The 22376-nt window shown below is 51.2% G+C and overlaps 1 protein-coding gene across 1 annotated transcript in view; it reads left to right on the top strand.

Annotated features, from left to right (window-relative positions):
* ABCC5 (ATP binding cassette subfamily C member 5) overlaps positions 1–8276 on the top strand; it is a 95163-nt gene extending 86887 nt beyond the window's left edge. The window contains exons 26-29 of the mRNA XM_056121956.1: positions 2179–2257; positions 3378–3491; positions 5247–5411; positions 6947–8276. Of these exons, the coding sequence (XP_055977931.1) occupies positions 2179–2257; positions 3378–3491; positions 5247–5411; positions 6947–7048 (460 nt within the window). The 3' untranslated portion in view covers positions 7049–8276. The remainder of the gene's footprint in view (positions 1–2178; positions 2258–3377; positions 3492–5246; positions 5412–6946) is intronic.
* The last annotated feature ends 14100 nt before the right edge of the window (positions 8277–22376 follow it).

The raw sequence follows: 22376 nt of genomic DNA, 5'->3' as shown, positions 1-22376 counted from the left end.
TAAGGATTTCCAAAAGCTTGTTCGCAGATCATAGGATGGTACAGTGGGTCCTTACCCACTTTTCACACCGCCAACCTGGGTTCAATTCATGGACCCTGCACAGTCCCCTGAGCACTGCCAGGAGTGATCCCTGGCAGATGTAGCCCAAAAGAAAGAAAAGCCTCTTGTAAAGAGCTCTGTGAAGCATATTTCTTAACAAAAACTCTTTCGGTCTAGAAGGTCTTGGTTGTTGAGAATAACTCCCATGACTTTCAGGGCCTTGATAAAACCTGAGGGTGGAACCCTCTGACCATGCATCCTCAGTTTCAGCTGTTGGAGCTTGTCCCTGGGGTGGAAGCTTCCTGTCAGTTGCCTGTGACTGTGGGGCTGGAGGGATCATGCACGTGGCAGACCTAGGCTTGATCCCAGCACCCCCGTCCCACCATGAATGATCCCTGAGTATAGAACTAGGAGAGAGCCCTGAACACCATGGGGGTGTAGCTCAGAAACTTGAAGAGAAGAAAGAATTCACTTTTTCTAAGGCTGTACAGTGTGATGGATTTTTTTTTATTAAGGGCCACACCTGATCATGCTGGGGATTTAACTTAAAGCCTCAGATATGTGATGTATGTGCGTGATCCCTTGAGTCTCTAGAGTGTCGGTTTTTTGCAGAGGGCAGGCAGACCCAGTGGGGTGACGGGGTAACCTCTGAATACCATCACATCTCTATCTTTGGTCTTTGCAGTGAATCGTCAGCCTTGAATTTCTGGGAGCACCACTTGGGAGACTCCCAAAGAAGAGAGGGCCTGGTGCTGGAGTGATAGCACAGTGGGTAGGACGTTTGCCTTGCACGCGGCCAACCGGGTTTGATTCCCAGCAGAGCCAGGAGTGACCCCTGAGCTTCGCTGGGTGTGACCCAAAAAACAAACAAAGAGGGCCCACGGTAATAGCCGAAAGGGCTAGAGCACATGATTTTCATGAAGGGGCCCTGATTTTGGTCCCCTAAGGTCTCCTGAGCACTGAGCCTGGAAGACCCCCAAGCACTACCAAGTATGGAGCCCACAAACCAAAGCAATAGGAACTGGAAGGATATCACCAGTGGCCGCCGCCAGTGTCCCCAGGTTCTCTCTCCTACCCACCCACCGAGCCCCAGTCCCCCAGTTCGACAGGCACTTTTTAAATTTGGTTCCTAAAATTTGGGCCTCACGGTTTCAGTGTTGCCAATGCTGTGGCTCGGATATTTAGCTCAGTCATTCCTTAACATCACCAGTTTACCTGGGTCTCCTTGACTCCCTCCCCTTCATCTCTTTTTTACTTCTCTTCCCCTTCATTCTCTTTCTCTCCGTCTCCTCCCTATAGTCAGTCTGGGGCCAGACATGGCAAACTCTCAATAAAAGTTAAATAAAATGTTTAAAAACTAAAAGAATATATGGCTGAGGAGCTGGAACAGTAGCACAGCGGGTAGGGCGTTTGCCTAGCATGCGGCCTACCAGGTTTGATTCCCAGCATCCCATGTGATCCCCTGAGCACTGCCAGGAGTAATTCCTGAGTATAGAGCCAGGAGTAACCCCTGTGCAACACCGGGTATGACCCAAAAAGCAAATATATATATATATATATATATATATATATATATATATATGTAGGTCATGGTCCTCCCGTTGTTCATCGATTTGCTCGAGCGGGCCCAGTAACGTCTCCATCGTGAGACTTGTTGTTACTGTGTTTGGCATATTGAATACGTCACAGGTAGCTTGCCAGGCTCTGCCGTGCAGGCTAGATACTCTCGGTAGCTTGCCGGGTTCTCCAAGAGGGGTGGAGGAATCGAACTCGGGTCGGCCATATTGGCTGCGTGCAAGGCAAACGCCCTACCGCTGTGCTATCGCTCCAGCCACACACACACACACACACACACACACACACACACATATATATATATATATATCTGATGCTGACAAGTGATCTAATCAGAGGTCATTAAAATACACATTGGTTTGTTCATTTTTCTGTAACAAACCAGGTCCCTGACATGATTCATTCAAATGGAGTTTATGGTGTGGAAAAGGGGTTTGGTCTGTCGCAGGCGACCCTGCGTCAGGAGACCCCTCCCCAATCCCTCCAGTCTATATGGCTGGGGGGCGAGCGGACCCTCATGTCTCCGTGTGCCCTCACCGGGCCTCTTCTGCTGTTTCTTTCCAGGTCCAACTTGGATCCTTTCACGCAGTACACAGAAGACCAGATCTGGGATGCCCTGGAGAGGACGCACATGAAAGAATGTGTAAGACTGGGTGGGAGCATGTGCGCAGAGGAAAGCGGGCTCAGGCCTCAGCCCACACTGCCTCTCCCTGTCCTGTCGGGCTTGACCTGGCCTGACCTCCGCCTCCAGGACATTTGTGGGACAGTGCTGCAGGGCAGGACTCCCCTGGCATGTCCGAGAGCATCAGAATTGACCTCTTGGCTGAGGATGTAGCTCAGCACATCCCTGGCATGTGCAAGGCCCTGTGTCTCATCCCTGTAATGTGCAGGACCCTGAGTACCACCCAGGGGAGGTCCTAGTGTCTGCTGGGCCTGAGGGAATCCTCCCAGGCCCAGTGGCTCTTGTTTTTTAAAAATTGAAGGGCCACAATTTAATCAGCTTAATCCATGGCTGAATAAATAGCAGTGCTACATTAGAAAAAGGTAAATAAATAAATTGAAGGGCCAGTGGCTGGAGAGAGAGTTCAGTGAGTAGAGCGCTTGCCTTGCATGCAGCTGACCCAGACTTGATACCTGGTACCTCTTATGACCCCTGAGGGTCCCGCTGCATGATTCCTGAGTGCGGAGCCAGAAGTAAAACCTCTGCACCACCAGGTGTGGCACAAAAACCAAAATTAATAAATAAGGGTCAGAGAGATGTTTCAAAGGGCAGGAACATCCATGTTTTGCATGCAAAAGCCCTGGTTCGATCCCAGTACTGCCTGGTTCCCCCAAGCACCTCAAGCATCATGCTCGGAGTAGTTCCTGAGCACTCCTGGGTGTACCATCTTCACCAAAATAATAAGAATACATAGCATTGCTGACACATCATCTGATCAGAGATCATCAAAACCCATACTGGTTGTGTTTCTTTGGTTTTGTTTGTTTCGTTTAGTTTCTCTAAATCAAAGTAGTAAGAATACATGGCATTACTAACACGTCATCTGATCAGAGATCATCAAAACCCATACGGGTTTTGTTTCTGCATTTTTCTATATCACGTGTTCCTGACATGATTCGTTCAAATAGTTTTGTGAAGAGTCAGGGGGCTTGGTCTGTGCGCAAGTGTTCCTTCTTCTTGTAGAAGAAGAAATTCTAAAAATTAAAAGCGTCTAACGTTGACTCTTTCTCACCCTTTTGCTCTCTCCTCCTGTTCTCTCTAGATCGCTCAGCTACCTCTGAAACTTGAGTCTGAAGTGATGGAGAATGGGGATAACTTCTCAGTGGGGGAACGCCAGCTGCTCTGCATCGCGCGGGCCTTGCTCCGGCACTGTAAGGTGGGTCTGGGGAAGAGGGTGGAGAGGAAGGAAACCCTGTTCCCGGGGCACGAGCTTGAGGGCCTTCCTGGCCCTGAGTTCAGGGGCACCTTTAAAGAGTGTCCCCAGAGGGGCCGGAGCGATAGCACAGCGGGGAGGGTACTTGCTTTGCATGCGCTGACCCAGGTTCAATCCCCGGCATCCTGTAATGGTCCACCTGTGCACCGCCAGGAGTGATTCCTGAGTGCAGAGCCAGGAGGAACCCTTGAGCATCGCTGGGTGTGACCCAAAAATAAATAAATAAAACTTGGGTGTGAAAAAACAAAAAAAAAGAACATGCCCAGAAATGTTTCTCGGTGAACCTGGCAGTGTTAGGGACAGTGGGTGGGGGTAGGGAGTGGCTAGCCATTAGGATGTTCTATTTTTGTTGTCGGTTTTATTTATTTATTTATTTATTTTTGCTTTTTGGGTCACACCTGGCGATGCACAGGGGTTACTCCTTGCTCTGCACTCAGGAATTATCCCGGGCGGTGCTCAGGGGACCATATGGGATGCTGGGAATCGAACCTGGCTCGGCCGTGTGCAAGGCAAACGCCCTACCCGCTGTGCTATCTCTCCAGCCCCTGTTGTCATTTTTAAGGGGTTCACACTTGGCAGTGCCCAGGGCTTACTCCTGGCTCTGTGTTCAGAGATCTTACCTGTGGGGTCAGGGAACCATATGGGTTGCCAACGATAGACCCCAGGCTGGCCATGTGCAAGAGCCTTACTTGCTGTATTATCCGTCCAGCCCAGGATCCTGTTTCTAAATTGAACTTTTTTTCCCCCCTGGTTTTGGGCCACACCTGGTGGTGCTCAAGGCTTACTCCTGGCTCTGCACTCAGGTTTCACTCCTGGTGGATCATATAGGGTGCGATGCAAGGCAAATACCCTACGCACCGTGTTATTGGGTTGGCACCGTGTCATTGCTCTGGCATATTGAACTTTCTCGAGCTCTCATTTTTGGGGAGTGACTTGTGTTTCTGGCCAGTAAGTAGTTGCCGTGCTAGAAGCCATGCACTTTTAGTATCTGTGCAGCCAAGGTGAGCACAAAACCATATACTTTTCAAAGTTCCAGGCACCCGGGTTGTGAAAGCCAGCCCCTTCACTTTATAAACGGAGAAAAGAAGGGCCTGCAAGGGCACGTGTGCAGTGAGCAGGAAGGGCTGAGAACGCTCCTCCCTGAGCATCACATGCAAAGTCTGTGAACAGAACCCGAAAGGGAAAGAAATGGTTTGGAACTTAGATCCATTCTACACAAAGGGCACTGGACAGCTGTGGGTATCCAGTGAGGAGAAGGCAATTTTTGGTATGATATTTATGTAATTTGATTTTCAGTAAAACCTAGACTCACTGGAATGCTTCCAGAATCAATTGTCGGGGGAGGGGAGAGGGCGGGACAGTACAGTGGTTAGGCTCTTGCTTTGCAGGTATCACCCAGGTTTGATCCTCAGAGTCCTATATTGTCCCCTGAGTACACCCAGGTGTGCCCCCCGCTTAGAAAAATGAAGGAATCAATTGGGGCGAGGGATGTGGCTCAGCAGGGGAGACTTGCCTTGCATGTGTGAGGCCTGGGGTTTGCTCCCCCGCACCACACACACACACACACACACACACGCACGCACGCACGCACGCACGCACGCATACACACACACACACATGCGCACATGCGCACACACACACACACATAGAGCTACAGTGAGACTGGGTTGGAGCCCTCGTCCTCCTCTCTCCCGGCAGATCCTGATTCTCGATGAAGCCACCGCTGCCATGGACTCAGAGACGGACTTACTGGTCCAGGAGACCATCCGGGAGGCGTTCGCCGACTGCACCATGCTGACTATCGCCCATCGGCTGCACACAGTCCTGGGCTCTGACAGGATCATGGTGCTGGCCCAGGGGCAGGTACTGAGCCCCCAAGGGGCGGGTGAGCGGCTGCCATGTGAGCGGGCCTGCAGCGCTGCAGCTCCAGGCTGGTTGCTCTGGGGCTTTTTGGTTTGGTTTTGTGGTTTTGGCTTTGGGGCCACACCTGGCAATGCTCAGGGCTTCCTCCTGGCTCTGCACTCAGGAATCACTCCTGGCAGTGCTTGGGGACCCTATGGGATGCCAGGAATCGAGCCTGGGTCAGTCACATGGCAAAGCCAATGTCTCCCATGCTGTTCTGTTGTACCAGCCCCAGTCTGGTTGCTCTTGAGAAGCTGGGCCTGGAGAGTTAGCTGCACAGGCTGAGTTTGGAGACCCTGGTTTCATCCCCAGTACTGCATGGTCCCCTGAGCACGGAGCTGGGAGTAGCCCCTCTACACTGGTGGACGTGGCACCAGAAGGAGGAAATGAGTCTTCTCTAGCCAGTTAACACTCCCCCACCATGCGCTTCCTTGGCCCTGGCATGTGGTGACCACAGATAGCAGCCTCCGTGCTAGTGTCCACAGCCTGTGGCTCGTCTGGCTCTCCCTGAGGGACCTTGGACACAGTTCTTTGCAGTGTGCAGTGGGCATTTGTATCTGCCCTCATGCTGTTCCCAATCTTGTGTTTGGGGCCATGCCCAGCAGTGCACACTCCTCACACTACGCTTACTCAGGGCTTACTCCTCTGTGCTCAGGAATCACTTCTGGCAGGGGTTGAGGAGCCATATGGAACGTTGGGAATCAAACCCAGGTCAGCCGCGTGCAAGGCAAACACCCTGCCTGCCAGACTACCTCCCTGACCCTGGAGGTGGCTTAAAGGCTGGAGCGCATGGCTTTTTTTGGTTACACCCAGCGACGCACAGGTGCTGCTCCTGGCTCTGCACTCAGGAATTACTCCTGGCGGTGCTTGGGGAGCCATATGGGACACTGGGAATCCAACCCGGTCAGCCTTGTGCAAGGCAAATATGCCCTTCCCGCTGTGCTATCCAGCCCTTGCAGCGCCTGCTTTGCAGACGGCAGTCCCGGGTTAGATCGCTAGCACTGGGTAAGCCCCTGAGTGCTGCCAGAGCCCCTGAGCGGGCCTCTGACCTAACAACGAAGAAACGGAAGGACAAGCCAGATACAGTCTCCTCCGCAGCTTCCGGGGGATACAGACGGGTGGGAGAGCCCTTCGTTAGGATGGTTGTATGAGAGGACAGTGGGGCTGGGGTGGGCACGGGCAGACCCCGGGGAAAGCTGAGCTGCTGAGATGCCCCCAACTGCCATGGCCCCCGGGCAGGAGGAGAAAGTAGGGCAAGCCCCTCACCCACTGCACTGTCTCTAGGGGTGTCGCATTTGGAGCACCCCTCGATGCACTCAACTGTGTCCAAGGTCCCTCAGGGAGAGTCAGACGAGCCACAGGCTCACTCCTGACGGCTCTCACAGGACTGTGTGCAGTAGCGGGGATCGAACCGGGGTCGGCCGTGTGCAAGGCCACGGGCCACGTCCTGCTGCCATCAAAGGCTGGAGAGCATGGCTTTTTTTTTTTTTTTGCAGGTGGTGGAGTTTGACACCCCCTCAGTCCTGCTGTCTAATGACAGCTCCCGGTTCTACGCCATGTTCGCTGCTTCCGAGAACAAGGTCGCTGTCAAGGGCTGAGTCCTCCCGTCCGTGCCCACCGCCGCCACCCCAGTCTCCGCTGTTCTCGAGCGCCGCCCGGGCAGCCGCCCGTGCCCGCCGCAGCCTTGCCTTCCCCGACCTCCCCTTCCGCACCGCAGTTCAGGACCGGCTTGTGTGTGTCACTTTTAGGAAGAGTTCTATTTTGATTATCGTATTTATTCCTCATTTCACGTGAAACAGAGTTTAGTTTTTGTCCTTACTTGCACTCTCAAGAGGTTCAGGGAACCGTTATTATAAATGTATCAGAGGCCTATAATGAAGCTTTATACGTGTAGCTCTCTCTCTATTATAATTCTGTACATAGCCTATATTTACAGTGCGGATGTGCGCGTTTATTTTATATTGAAATCGGCACTGTGCTCCTCACGGTGCGGGTTCTTTATCCTGCCGTACACGTTGCTGTACTGGAGATGTGGTTTTGCTATGAGACGGTAGCAAAGCAGCATTCTGTTCCTCTCTAGTGGTTTCCCCGGGGTGTCCCCAGAAAAAGACACGTGGTCACCAGAAACCCTCTGGAGGGTGTGGGGGGGCTCCCCCGGGGGCCGTGCTGAGCGCTGTGAACTCTCAGGGCTCCTGCCTTCTGTCCTGATGTCACTTTATTGTTTCTGTCAGGAGAGCCGCGGGACTGAACCCCCAGCAAGCACCCCTGTCCCGTCCCATCCCCCCTCTCTGCTCCCTCCATCAGGGGTGGCGGGCACCTTTCTGCCTTCCTCTCTGGAGTGGTGATCTCTACCCCCACCTGGCAGACACCGCCCCCACCCTTGATGCCCAGTGGCCGCACCCCCTTCACCCCACAGCCCAGCAACAGAGCGCAGGCTGAGGGGTCCCCTCGCCGCCTCACTCGCTGTGGCTGCTCCGTGTCCCCCATCACCCCCATGCCCTCCAAAGTCTGCGACTTCAAGGAGTTCCTGCTCATCAGTGCCTCGCACTGGTGTCCAAGTCTTTTTTTTTTTTCTTATTTTGTACTCTAAAGAGACCTACCTCAGGTTGCTGATGGCCGCGGGGCTCGGGGTGTCCCCTCCCTGCAGCCCCCCTCTGCTGGGGGGCCAGTAGCTCAGGTGGGCATGGTCGCTGCTGTCGTCGGTGGAACGGTCCGTGTTGCATGTCGTGACCGACTGGACATCCTGTCGCCTTAGCATGTTCGCCGAACACCTTGTGGAAGCAGAAGTCTTCAAAAAAGTGAATAAAATTATTTTGGATTTTGTAACCCTCTGCGTGGTGGAAACTGGTTCTCTGGGAAGGGAAGGGGGAGCGTGATGTCTCGGAAGGGCTTCAAGGTGCCGAAGGCTCAGATCTTCAGGGCCAGCACAGGAGCCCGTGGGTGGCATGGAATCAGCACTTCCTACACACACACACACACACACACACACACACATGCACACACACGCACACACACACACATGCACGGGGCTGGAATCCTCTGTGCTGGGTCACTGTCACCAAGTCAGGTTTGTACAGCTCAAAAAGGGTAGCTAGGGGCTGGCACAGCAGAACATCAGGGGACTTGCCTTGTGTGCAGCCAACCCAGGTTCAGTTCCCCTAAATCAGCTGGAGCAATAGCACAGCGGGTAGGGCGTTTGCCTTGCACGCAGCCGCCCCAGCATCCTATATGGTCCCCTGAGCACCGCCAGGAGTAACTCCTGAGTGCAGAGCCAGGAGTAACCCCTGTGCATCGCCAGGTGTGACCCAAAAGGCAAAAAAATAATTTGATTCCCCAAAATCCTGTATGGTTTCCCCCGAGCATCGCCAGGAGTAATTCCTGAGCGCAGAGCCAGGAGTAAACCTTGGACACTACCGATGTGACATCCCCATAACCACCCCAGAAAAACTAAAAGGAAGGGGGCCAAGAGGATAGGTTGAGGTGAAGTAAATCCCAGGAACAGCACAATGAGCACACAAAGCCTTGCAGACTGCCTGCCTGCTCTTCCATCCGCCTCCATTAGCTCACCGAGAATTAGCGGATACATAATTAATAAGGAGCGATAGCACAGCGGTAGGGCATTTGCCTTGCACACAGCCAACATGGCCGACCCGAGTTCGATTCCTCCGCCCCTCTCGGAGAGCCCGGCAAGCTACCGAGAGTATTCGATATGCCAGACACAGTAACAACAAAGTCTCCAATGGAGACGTTACTGGGCCCGCTCGAGCAAATCGACGAACAACGGAGGGCCTTTACAAATAATTAATAGACCTCCACAGCAGCTTGTTCTACAGTTTGGCAGCTTGGTGGTTGGTGGCTCGAGAGCTTTCCAATGGCTCTCAACTGTGTGTGTGTGTGTGTGTGTGTGTGTGTGTGTGTGTGTGTGTGAAGCAAGATAGTGTTGAATGTGAGGGGAGGGAAAGAGAGGAATACATGTTCAAGAGACAAGAGGGGCTTTTCCAGAATGGAAAAAGGCAGAAAGAGAAAAACGTTGAAGGAAAGCAGGGCTGGTGGGAGCAAGGCATCTCTCACCCACCGGACCCCGTTCCCCGGGCTGGCTCGAGTTTGTGGGCCAGTAGAAAACCTTTGTTTCCAGCTTTTGGTATTGATTTGTTTACCCTCCCCCCAGAAGTCATCTTGAACCCAGTCTTCCAACATATTTTGGGGTCACCTGTCTTGAAAACGTGGGTGCCTGTCTCTGCAGTTAGAGATCCAGTTCCTGGCTGGAGACATAGCCCAGGGGTTAAGGCACTTGCCTTGCACACAGCCTGCCTACGCAGGTTCAACCCCCAGCATCCCAGCTCCCCAACACCGCCAGGAGTGAGCCCTGAGCATAGATGAGTATGGCCCCAAACAGACAAATTTTGTTTTTTTTTTTTTGATTCTTTAATGAATCACCGTGATGTACAGTTACAGACTTACAAACTTTTCGTGCTTGCTTTTCAGTCATACAGTGATCGAGTACCCATCCCTCCACCAGTGTCCATTCACCACCAGTGTTCCCAGTATCCCTCCCACCACCCCCCACTATCCCCCACCCCACCCCCACGTCTGTGGCAAGCTCATTCCCGTTCACTCTCTTTCTCCTTTAGGGTGTTGTGGTCTGCAACGCAAGTATTGAACGGCCATCATCAAACAGACAAATTTTAAAATAGGACCAAAGAGAGAGGACAGGGCTAGGGTGCTTGCCATCTGTGAAGCTAACTCAGATTCATTCCCCAGCACCCTGGAAATTCCCTTGAGTCCCACCAAAAGCTGTCTCTAAGCAGGGAATCAGGAGCACACCACTGGGGAATAAAGTTTCAGCTTGTGACCTGGGAGGTTGGTTCAAAGGGTGGCAGTGCTTTGCAAGTGGGCAGCCCAGGTGGTACCCTGGCACCTCCCACAGAACCCTGAGCTCCTTGGGGTGTGGCCCTCGAAAGCACACAAGCAAGATTTAAGTTTCAGTTCCCCCTTGTCTCATGCCCAGCACCCAGTGGCCACATGTGACCTATGGTCCCGGGGCTGGGCGGTGTGGAAGCAGAACTTCCCGCTGCTGAGGGCGCTGGGGCCAATCAGACCTATGCCAGCACTTCGATGCAGTTAGCCGCACTTATCAGAAGATGTCTGGCCAGCAGAGAGCCCCACAATGGGGTCTGGTCCATCCACGCCCCACAAGTCCCCACCTTCCAGCTCAGTTCTCTCTGACCTCGGGGGGCTCCCTTGGCCCCCTTCGCCTGCCTCTCCCCTTTCCTCTGGCACACATTTCCCTCCCAGGACAGTGAGGAGCTGTGGGCTGGGTCCATCTCTCCAGTCCAAGCCCTGGGCTGCCAGCTGAGAACCCCCACAAGGCACCCCAAGGAATCTCAGAAGCAAGCCGCTCCTAGTCTGCCAGCACCTCTGGCCAAGGGCTTTCCAGCTACAGGACTCATTCCAACATTTCTGCTCCTCCCCACAAGAAATCCAGCTCTTCCCTGTGCTCCATACCAACTCCCCACCTTCCCCTCACCTCTGCTGATGAGGGCCCTTCTTTGGCAAGGTGTAGTGCCAGGCTCTTTGTTTTCTATGGGGGCACACCTGGGAGTACTCAGGGGACCCTATGTGGTGCCAGGGATCGAACAGGGGTCGGCCCCATGCAAGGAAAATTCCTTAACCCCTGAATTATCTCTCTGGAAACTCTAGAACCCAGAGAAGGGAAAGGCTTCGGGGAAGGTGTGGGAGGGAGGAGTTGGGCATTTCAGGCTTTGTGGCAGCACTGGCTGTCCCTAAGGGCTACTGCCCACTCTGTGCTCGGTAGGGAGTCACCTAGTGGTCCTCAGGACCAAGCAGTCCTGGGGGTTGATCCCAGGCCTCCTGCATGCAGTGCTCGCTTCATCCATGCTTGGCTCATTGAGCTATCCGGGCCGCCTCTTACAAGCCTCTTAGCTGGTCTTGTGTCTCTGTGTTCCTCTCTGAATCATGGGCAATACAGGGGGTTTTCAACTCTGGTCCACAGGTGTGAGAATGCAGAAGCCACTCGGTATATTATTATCCAGTTTCAGAACAATAATGCAAGTTGGCAGCCAGAGAGCTAGTGCAGGAATTAAGGTGCTTGCCTTACATGCCTCTGATCCTGCCTCTCATCCCTGGCACGGCAAATGGTTTGCCAAGTATTTCCAGGGATCACTCCTGAGCATAGGTCCCTGAACATGGATGGATATAGTCAAAAAAAGCAAAAAAACAAGCTGGACAGAAGGCTGAAGCAATAGCACAGTGGATAGGGTGTTTGCCTTGCATGCAGCCATCCCAGGTTCAATTCCCAGCATTCCATATGGTCCCCCAAGCACTGCCAGGAGTAATTCCTGAGTGCAAAGTCAGGAGTAACTCCTGTGCATTGCCGGGTGTGACCCAAAAAGAAAAAAAAAAGCTGGACAAATCCTTGACCCTCCCAAGTCTCCAAGAGGTGAGTTCCTGCAGAATAACTAGTGTTCCTCAGCTTGAGTCAAGTGTCTCTTAAAGGATTCCTTGACCCTCTCTTGTTCACACAGAACTGTGTATTTCTTTTACAGTTCATTTCCGGTGAGGCCAGGGATATGCTTCAGCATTGGAGAGCTTCCCAGGTTTCGATCCACAGAACTGCCAGAAGCAAAAATCAAGCTCCTCCCACCTCCCAAAAAAAGCATCTAAATCTGGGCTAGAGCGATAGCACAGGGGGAAGGTGCTTGCCTTGCATGAAGCCGACTCCAGTTCAATCCCCATCACCATATATGGTTCCCTGTGCTCTGCTTGGAGTGACCCCTGAGCAGAAAAGTTCTCTGTGAGAGGCAGGGGGACTGTGTATCTAGAACTCCTCCCTGAAAGGGTAATTGTACAAATCTGCTGGAATAACCCCCACCCCAGTCCTATCGCCTGAGTCGGGGGCTCCCCTCTGTGATTGGAACTGAAGGGTCCTGAAGGAGGAGGCAAAATCCCCTTATAAAATCCACTGGCCAGGTAGCTGGAGCAATATTATAGTGGGTAGGCACTTGTCTTGCATGCAGTCGACTCAGGTTCAATCCCCGGCATCCTTTATGTTCCCCCCAACACTATCAGGTGTGATCCCTGAGCATAGAGTCAGGAGTAAGCCCTGAGCACTGCTGGTGTTGGGGACAGGAAGCACAGGGCTCACCGTGCAGCTTCTCCTGGTCTGCAGAGTGACATTGAACAGTGTTTTTTTTTTATTTTTTTAACTTTTTTATTGAATCACCATGAGGTAGAGCATTACAAAGCCGTTCATGATTGGATTTCAGTCATACAGTATTCCAACACCCACCCCTCCACCAGTGTACATTTCCCCAGGTTTGGAGGAAATGTACACCCCCACTCCCTACTCCCTGCCTGCCTCTGTGGCAGGCTCTTCTCTCTCTCTCTCTTTCTCTTTCTCTGTCTCTCTCTCTCTCCCTCCCTCTCTGTCTCTCTCTCTCTCACTCTCTCTTTCTCTCTCCTATTGCGCATTGTGGTTTGCAATATTGATGACAGTGATTTAAAAAAAAAATCTATGAAGGGCTGGAGCGATAGCACAGCGGGTAGGGTGTTTGCCTTGCACTGGGCTGACCGGGGTTTAATTCCCAGCCTCCCATATGGTCTCCTGAGCACCGCTAGGAGTATTTCTTGAGTGCAGAGCCAGGAGTAACCGGTTTCAGCAGCTCAGTTTATTATTATTTTTGGTTTTGTTTTGTTGTTGTTTTTATTTTGGTTTTGGACCACACCCAGTGGTGCACAGGGGCTACTTCCGTTCTCTGCCTTGCAGTCACTCCTAGCAGTGCTTGTGAGGACGATGAAGCACCAAGGACTAAACTCAGCCCACCTGCATGCTGAGCATGCATGACCCTGTTGAGCGGTTCCATTTCTAGTTAGGCATTAGCCTGAAATTTTGTAAGAATTTTGCAAGGTGAATTAGTGTTGGGCACTCACTCTTGTGAAAGATTACTTCGGAGAGTCAATCCTCTTAAGGAGGCGGCTGCATGGCTTTGGAGGAAGATATAAAGCCAAAAGTAAGTGCTCCTGCCGGGTCGAAACCAGGCTTCATTTTTGCCCTCGCCTGCCCTCTTCTGGTCAGGAATAAGAAGTTTACATCCCTGAGTTCATGTTCCCGAGCACGGAAACCAATCTGAACCACTGTTCCCAGCCCGCTCTCCTCTAGATTCTCCCTTTAATTCCTGACAGCCCCACAATTGTATTTGGTTTTTCTTTTATATTGGGGGTGAGTGGGAGGAGTCACCCAGTAGTGCTCAGGGCTGGCTCTGGACTCGGGCATCACTCCTGGCAGGTCTAGGGGACCATATGGGGTCCTGGGGACTGAACCTAGCCTGACTGGCTGAGTGCAAGGGAAACGCCTGAATCTCAAAATTTTTAAATTTTATTGGTGGTGAAGAATGGGCACTGGTGGAGGGATGGGTACTCAATCATTGTATGACTGGAGGAAGGTAATCACGGAGTTTTGTAAGTCTGTAACTGTACCTCACGGTGATTCATTTTTTTTATTAAAAATTTTAAAAAATAATGGTTGAGATAAATTCTGTGTTTCAAAAAAATCCTCATGTATTACAAAAAAGGGGGTAGAGATTCTACAAGGATGCGCTTGCTTTGCATGTATCCAACATGAGTTGGACCTCTGGCATCACTTATGGTCCCCCGAGCACTGCCAGAAGTCAACTCTGAGCACAGAGCCAGGACTCAGCCATGAGCACTGACAGGTGTGGCCCCAAATCCCCACCCCAAAATGAGTCACCACTGAGCACCTACTTCAGTTGTTGAAGACAAAACCCTGGGGCTCGGGCAAGACCTCAAAGGGCTGCGTGCCTGTCCTGGGTGTGACCCCCAGTACTGCATGACCTGCCTTGTCCTGCTGGGTGTAGCCCTGATGGTGCTCCAGAAATAATAAAGCCCCAACAGTCCCAAACACCACCAAGGCCTGAAGAACAAGAACTTTCATACATGTCTGGGGAGAATGTACTCCCCAATCAGAAAAGTTTAGCATCTAAGGGCTGGAGTGATAGCACAGCAGGTAGGGTGTTTACCTTGCATGTGATCGACCCAGGTTTGATTCCCAGCATCCCATAAGGTCCCCTGAGCACTGCCAGGAGTAATTCCTGAGTGCAGAACCAGGAGTAACTCCTGTGGCCCAAAAAGAAAAAAAAAGAGTTTAGCAACTTATTGCACTGTTAAACATTACATCCCAAACCAGCTGTTCCCCTTCTGGGTCTTAATCCTGAAGAAAAATAAGAAAAAAACAGGGGAATGGGGTCAGTTAGTACAGCGGGTAAGACATTTGCAGGAGGTTCAATAGCTGGCCCACACAGGGCCCCAAGGCCCATCAGGAGTAAGCCCTGAGCACCACCTGGTGTGCCCCCCCAAAAAAAACACTAAATTAAGTTTAAATTAAAATCTACCTACAGGGTCTGGAGAGATATACAGGGGTTAAGGCACTTGCCTAGCAGGCAGCTGACCCAGGTCAGCACCTCTGTGAGTGTGACTTCAACTGCTCTCCCTCAAAGAAACTGTGGTGCATAAAAGTATATCTACCCAAAAAAAAATCCCTCTCTTTTTTTCTCTTGTTTTTGGTTTCTGGGCCACACCTGACTCTGGTCAGTACTCAGAGGTCCATGCAATGCCAGGGATCAAAGCTGGGTTTCTTTTTTTTTTTTTTTTTTTCCTTTTTGGGTCAGGGCTGGAGCGATAGCACAGCGGGTAGGGCGTTCGCCTTACACGCGGCCAACATGGCCGACCCGAGTTCAATTCCTCCGCCCCTCTTGGAGAGCCCGGCAAGCTACCGAGAGTATTCGATATGCCAGACACAGTAACAACAAAGTCTCCAATGGAGACGTTACTGGGCCCGCTCGAGCAAATCGACGATCAACGGGAGGGCCTTTACCTTTTACCTTTGGGTCACACCTGGCATTGCACAGGGGTTACTCCTGGCTTCGCACTCAGGAATTACTCCTGGCGGTGCTCAGGGGACCATAAGGGATGCTGGGAATTGAACCTGGGTCAGCCGTGTGCAAGGCAAACACCTTACTCGCTGTGCTATTGCTCCAGCCCCCAAAGCTGGGTTTCTTGCATGCAAACACATGCTCAGTTCATTGTACCATTTCCAGTGTCCTGCGAACACACGTTTCTATAAATTCAACTATAAAATAATCGTGAGGACTCCCACCAGAGATAAGGAAACTCGTTGTCATCATTCACCTCTGGCCTTTTGGCGGGTTCTTCTAGACTTCTAGAAATCCTGAAGTTTCCCGAGAAACCTCACTTCCCTGATCCTGCCTGTTCAGCGGTTTCCTCATGAACATGTGTGTGCTTCCTGGGGTGCTGCTAGAATATGTAGGAGCTTAGTGTCACTCTTTGTCTGTGGGGCAGAACACCAGGCCCTTTCTCCTGTCTTCAAAGCTGTTCTCCACCCCGTGCCGGTCGACCTCCTTCCCGACTTCAGTTGTTTTTATCATGCCAGTCAAGCCCATCTTTTCCAGACTGTTGTTCTGTGCTTTCTCAAACCACAAACCCAAGGAAGGAGGGGTGTGGGAACTCCTGATCTCTAGCAGAGTGGTTCAGGCCACCATCCGAACTTAAGAGTGACCTCGGAGAGAGAGAGAAGAAAAGCGCTTTCCAAAGAGGCGGCCCAGGATGGGGGTGGTGGGGGATGATGGGAGGGAACCTCGGGATACTGGTGCTGGGAAATGGACACTGGTGGAGGGGTGGATGTTGGAACACTGTATGACTGAAATCCAGTCATGAACAGCTTTGTAAGGGCCTATCTCACAGTGATTCAATATAAAAGTTGAAATATGTGACCTCTGAGGGCAGGAGTAGAGTGACAGTATAGCAGGTAGGTCACTTGCCTTGCCGGGGTCAATCTCCAGCATCCTATCTGGTTCCCCAAGCACTACCAGGAGTAATTCCTGAGCACAGAGCTAGGAGTAGCCCCTGAGCATCATCAAGTGGGTCCCCAAAACGAACAAGAAAAAAATGTGACTTCTGGGGACGGGGAGATGGCTCACAGGGATAGAGCTCAAGCCTTGCACATGGGTTCCTGGCACTGCATGGCCCCCCGAACCCCACTGACTCCCAACCACCGAGCTGGGAGGAGCCCCAGCACGCCCACTGCACCCCACCCCACAATCCCACAAAGCAAAGGGCACATTGACTTCCGACTCGGCCTGTACCCTAATTCTCACCCTATGTCAGAGCAGCTGCTCTTGGCGGTGCTGGCAATTAAGAGCGAGAGCACCCCTCGTCCCCACACACCGAGTGCCCTCTGCCTCCTGTCCCTGATCCTGCTTGGCCCCCCGCTTGCAGACTCTTCCTCTCCCCAAGACTAGTCCCTCTCAAGCTCCTACCATTCTCTCTGCTGATTGCTCACCACCTGGCAGATGAAACTGACAGGAACCGTGTGGTGACACTGGCATGACGCCAGCTGATGAAACGCCAGGTTCTGTCTCGGGCACTGCATGGCCTCCTGAACACTGCCAAGAGTGACCCCCGAGCGGGGAGTTGCCCTTGGTTTGATCCCAAACCAACAAACCAAAGAGAGAAAACAGGTTTTTGTTCTGGAGCCCTGCCACCTGGCTCCGTGGCTGGTCCCTCGTTCCCTCCAAGCTGAGTGTAAGGCTCAGCACTGCAGAGGTGAAGCTCCCGGGCTTCGCCACCCGTGTGTGACCCCCAAGCCAGCGGTGCAAGCCTGGGCACCGAAGCAGTGTGTACCCACACTCGTGGAAACAGCGACAGCTACAGAGGCGAGCAAGGAAGAGAAAACCAGATTTACTCAGGCGCCGGGACCCAAGAGAAGGGTGACGATGCCTAGCTGAGAAATTCAGCTAAAATAAAATCCAGGAGGGCCTGGGATTGTGGCTCACAGCGCCCTGGCAGGCACGAGGTCCTGAGCCTGAGCCCCAGCACTGCCCACGTCACCAGCTTCTTCCTGGCACCGTCATTTTCAGCCCCGGGAACCACAAGTGCGGGTGCTCTGGGCAGTGTACCAAGAGCACAAACACCACGACTGAGTCTGCGAGCGCTGAGTATCCTCCCCACGGAGGGAGGAGAAAAATGAGAGAGAAGAAATCATCCCAGAAGTCTCCAGGGAGGGCCAGGGATGGAACGCAGAAGTAGAGTACGTGCTTTACAAGTATGAGACCCTGGATTTGAACCCAGGCAATTTGTGCATGTACTCCATCGCTCTCTCTCTCTCTCTCTCTCTCTCTCTCTCTCTCTCTCTCTCTCTCTCTCTCTCTCTTCTCTCTCTCTCTCTCTCTCTCTCTCTCTCTCTCTCTCTCTCTGTGTGTGTGTATGATTAGAGGTTCGGGAAAGGAAGGATCTAATCTCTGGCTGGCAGCATCAGTGATTTAATGGATCACAGGGTTGTCTATTCCTTGCAAAGTTGAGATCACATGATTAACTGAAGCCATGAGCCTGCAGAGTCTGTGACCTTGCTCAGAGATCTTCCCCGGTGTTTGCTCTCCTCCCTCCTGGGTGTTTGATCATTGTATGACCGAGACTTAAACCTGAAAGCATTGTAACTTTTCTCATGGTGATTCAATAAATAAATTTAACCAAAAATAAATAAATAAAGTGTCAGGCCTATGGGATTCCCTCAGGGCAGTCCAGGTAGAATCCGATGCAAAGCTATCAGAAAGCCCATGCTCCTTTGGGCGGAAAGGGGCTTTATTTCCCAAGGGTGCTGATCAAACGGGCTGGTTCATCATTTCCATTAAACTGGTAGGAACTCCCAGCCGTACACTCCAGTCCCAGAGCAAACCATTCCCCCCTGAGAATATTTCAGCCCATGTTTTCCCGGATTCTTTCCTGCCCCCTGCTCCTTGCACCTCAACTGCGTTCTTCCTTCCCCCGCTAAACTCCCACAGAGAGATCAGAGCATTAGTACAGCTAGTAGGGTGTTTGTTCTGCATGCAGCTTACCCAGTTTCAATCCCCAGTATCCCATATGGTCCCCAGGAGCCCTATCAGGCATGATCCCTGAGTTCTAGGCCAGTAGTAAGTCTGAGCACCACCAGGTGTGGCCCCCAAACACCACCCAAGAGGAAGAGCCTATGTGTGAGACTGGAGTCAGCTCGGATGGGCAGTGTGGGAGCGTGTCAGAACTTTACCATAAGGAGAGTCACCGTGGGCTTGAGGGTCTGGATGTGTGCCAGTCACTGTCTTTTTTTTTTTTTTTTTTTTTTTTTTTTGCTCTTTGGGTCACACCCTGCAATGCTCAGGGGTTACTCCTGACTCTGCACTCAGGAATTACTCCTGGCGATGCTTGGGAAACCATATGGGACTGGGAATTGAACCTGGGTCGGCTGCATGCAAGGCAAATGCCCTCCCTGCTGTGCTATCGCTCCAGCCCCCCCCCCAGTCACTGTCTTATGCTCCTTCTTCCAACAATGTGCAAACACCACAGGTTTGTGGACTCTTTGGGACATATTTTATTGCTGCTAGCACAGGGTTTCCTCATGGCTCACAGTCTGGCAGGGATGCACACCCTGTGGTGCTCATGGCACTGCTAGCCGGCAAAATGTTGGGCAGGGTGGGCGGGGGTCTTTCCTGGCAGTGCTGCAGATCAAACCAGGTCTCCTAGTGCAATGCAGCCCATTGAATCATCTCCACACCCGCAAAATGGGACTGAGGTGGCTCTGCAGAATGTTCAGGACAGAGAACCTCGAACCCACAGTAGGAGCCCTAGGCTGTCCACAAGTTCAACAATATAGGTTGATAAGTAGCACTGTCCTCCCATTGTTCATCGATTTGTTCGAGCAGGCACCAGTAACATCTCAATTGTGAGACTTGTTACTGTTTTTGGCATATCGAATAAACCATGGGGAGCTTGCCAGGCATTGTCATGCGGGTGGGATACTCTAGGTAGCTTGCCAGGCTCTCCAAGAGGGACGGAGGAATCAGACCCAGGTTGGCCACATGCAAGGCAAACGCCCTATAACTGATAAATTTAGTATTTATTCCGGAGAGACAGTACTGTGGGTAAGGTTCTTGCCTTGCATGCAGCCGGCTGGGGTTCCATCCCTGGCATCCCATGTGTTTCCCCATGCACTGCCAGGAGTAATTCCTGAGTGCAGAGCCAGGAGTAGCCCCTGAGCATCACTGGGTACTGATGCAGATGAGGTAGAAGTGTCGGTGGCTGGCAGGTTTCTGTTCGTATGCAATTCCCAGGATCTACAATATTTTAAAGAATAAAAATATTGAGTAATAAAGATGCTCAGACTCAGAGTTGGAAAGCAGAAAAGTCTATTGAAAGTAGAAGAGAAAAGAAGTTCCCCAAGTGCAGAGAAACTTAATGTAGGACTAAGTTAAGGTAAGGGAGTTTTGTGAAGACCATTTTAAGGACTCCTGTCATCCCTTATCATTTAGCAAGTGTTTACAAAAGGTGCCAGAAAATTACAATAATGTTTAAGTCTTTCGAGGCATTGCCCCTTATCTTAGTTTCCCAGGCTCCAGAATAGAGTTTTATGGTCCTGGAAATCTCTGACTGTTGGGACAGGACTTTGGGAATGAAATATGTCAGGTCAATGGGTGTCAAGGGGACACTGTGGCTTCCTTCTTCACTGGCAAGGGGAAACAAATCTTTCTAATTGCCAATTATCTGTTTCCCCATGAGCCTATATTCCAGGATTGCCCATTATTTTAATTTCCCTGTCAGCCTAGAGTCAAGGGCACAGTTTTATGTCCTGGGAAGTCCTGAAAATGCTGAGAGAGTACTCTCCCCTACAAAAAACCCAAGCAAACAAAAAGACTAGTATTTATAAAATGAATGTGGTGCTAATTGAGGATAAGGTATAATGCATACGATACTAATAAAATACACATTATATTATGCTAATTGAGAAGAAAGCACAACAATATTTTTATAAAGTAAAATAAAAAATACAATTGGGGTGGGAGGGGACAAATATAGAGAGAATAAAAAAGGGGCCCCTGGAGACTTTGTACAGCAAGTAGGGCATTTGCCTTGCACAGGGCACTTCTATTCCTGGCACCCCATATGGTCCCCTGAGCATCACCAGGAGTGATCCCCAAGTACAGGGTCAGGAATAAGCCCTGGGCACCACTAGGGGTGACCTGGAAAAACACTGCACATTTTAGTATTATTCCTTATCTTCTGGGCACTTGGAGACAGGGCCCAGAGAGTTAGTATAAGGATTAAGGTGCTTCAAAAATTTCTAAGTCTATAACTGTACCTCATGGTGTTTCACTAATAAAAATTTAAGGAAATAAAGAAAGAAAGTGAGGGACAGACATAGAAAGATTGCATTCCTCTGGAGAATATAAAGTAGCAAAATGGAGATTAACACCCAAGAATAGCCGAGATAAGTACCAGGAGGTTCACTCCATGGCTTGGAGGCCAGCTGTACATGCTAGGGGAGAAGGCAGCTCAGATAGAGAAGGGAGCACCAAGTAAAGGCTGTTGGCAGGATCCGCCCAGGATGGGAGATACGTGCTGAGAGTGGACTGTAGACTGAACATGATTGCCACTCAATGCCTCTTTTGCAAACCACAGCACCCAAAAGGGGAGAGAGAACAAAAGGGAATGCCCTGCCACAGGGGTGGGGTGGGATACGGGGGTGGGGGGTGGGAGGGTTGCTGGGAGCATTGGAAGTGGGGAATGGGCTCTGGTGGAGGGATGGGTACACAATCATTGTATAACTGAAACCCAAGCACAAAAATTTGTAAGTCTACAACTGTACCTCATGGTGTTTCACTAATAAAAATTTTTAAAAATTTTTTAAATTTTTTTTAAAAAAGGATTAAGGTGCTTACCTTGTATGCAACCAATCCTGGTCCAAACCCCAGTCAGCATTTGGTGCACTGGGCACCACCAGGAGTGCTCTCTGAGCACAGAGCCAGGAGTAAGACTTGAGTATAGCCAAGTGTGGCCCAACAACAACAACACCAAAATACACAACTGAAGGTTTTCTAAATCAGATAGGAGGTGTCTAGGTGTCTATTGCCCCGAGTGTCAATTAGAATAGGTCACTCCCCAGATAAGCCTTTTGGGGATTTTTGTTGTTATTTATTTATAGTTCTGGCATGGGACTGTGCCTGGCAGTGCTCAGGAGTCACTCTGACAGTGCTAGGGGACTATGTGGTGCAGGGACTGATCCTGGGCTTTCTACAGGCAGAGCAGACACTCCAGCTCTTAGCTCCTGCTCCCCAATAATGCCTCTTTGAAGAAATAATTAAATTGATGGCAATTAAGGATCAATAAACAGAGCTGGAGAGAACAGGGGTTACAGTGCCTTCCTTGCATGTGGCCAACCCTGTTAAAGTGCCAACACTGAGCACTGCTGGGAGTGACCCTGAGCACAGAGCCAGAAGTAACCCCAGAGATTGCTGGATGCGACCCAAATAACACAGCCCTCCCAGATGCAAGAAACGTAGAAAAGTTTCCACTTTTCTTCTGCCTCTAGGCAAGAAATAAAGGTTTCCTTTCTTGTCATGGGAATGGGGTCAGGCCAGAAGCTAGGTGGAGATCAATCTGTCAATCTTGTTAATGTAACTTGATCCAGGCTGAGTTGAACTATTCCCCACTCAAATTCATCCTTCCGTGAATTCTTCACAAATCTATTGCTTTCTTGTCCAAAAAACATAAAATGTTACAGCTGATGTTGGTGGGCCCCACCGGTGGCTTATGTGAGGCGGAGAGGAGAGAAATGGCCACTTTCTCTAGATCCACCTCTGCCACCCCAAAACCGAGGGAAGGCTAGGACTGAGAAAGTCTGCAATGAGGAGCTGGAGTTGATAGCACGGTGGGTAGGGCGTTTGCCTTGCACGCGGCCGACCCGGGGTTCCATTTCTAGCATCCCATATGGTCCCCTGAGCAAAGCCAGGAGTAATCCCTGTGTATCACTGGGTGTGACACCCACCCCCCCGCAAAAAAAAAAAA

This window comes from Sorex fumeus, unplaced genomic scaffold (genome assembly GCF_029834395.1).
Source record: "Sorex fumeus unplaced genomic scaffold, SorFum_2.1 ptg000044l, whole genome shotgun sequence".
Lineage (NCBI taxonomy): Eukaryota > Metazoa > Chordata > Mammalia > Eulipotyphla > Soricidae > Sorex > Sorex fumeus.
Note: the sequence above shows the minus strand (reverse complement) of the source record. Positions and strands in the feature narration are given on the sequence as shown.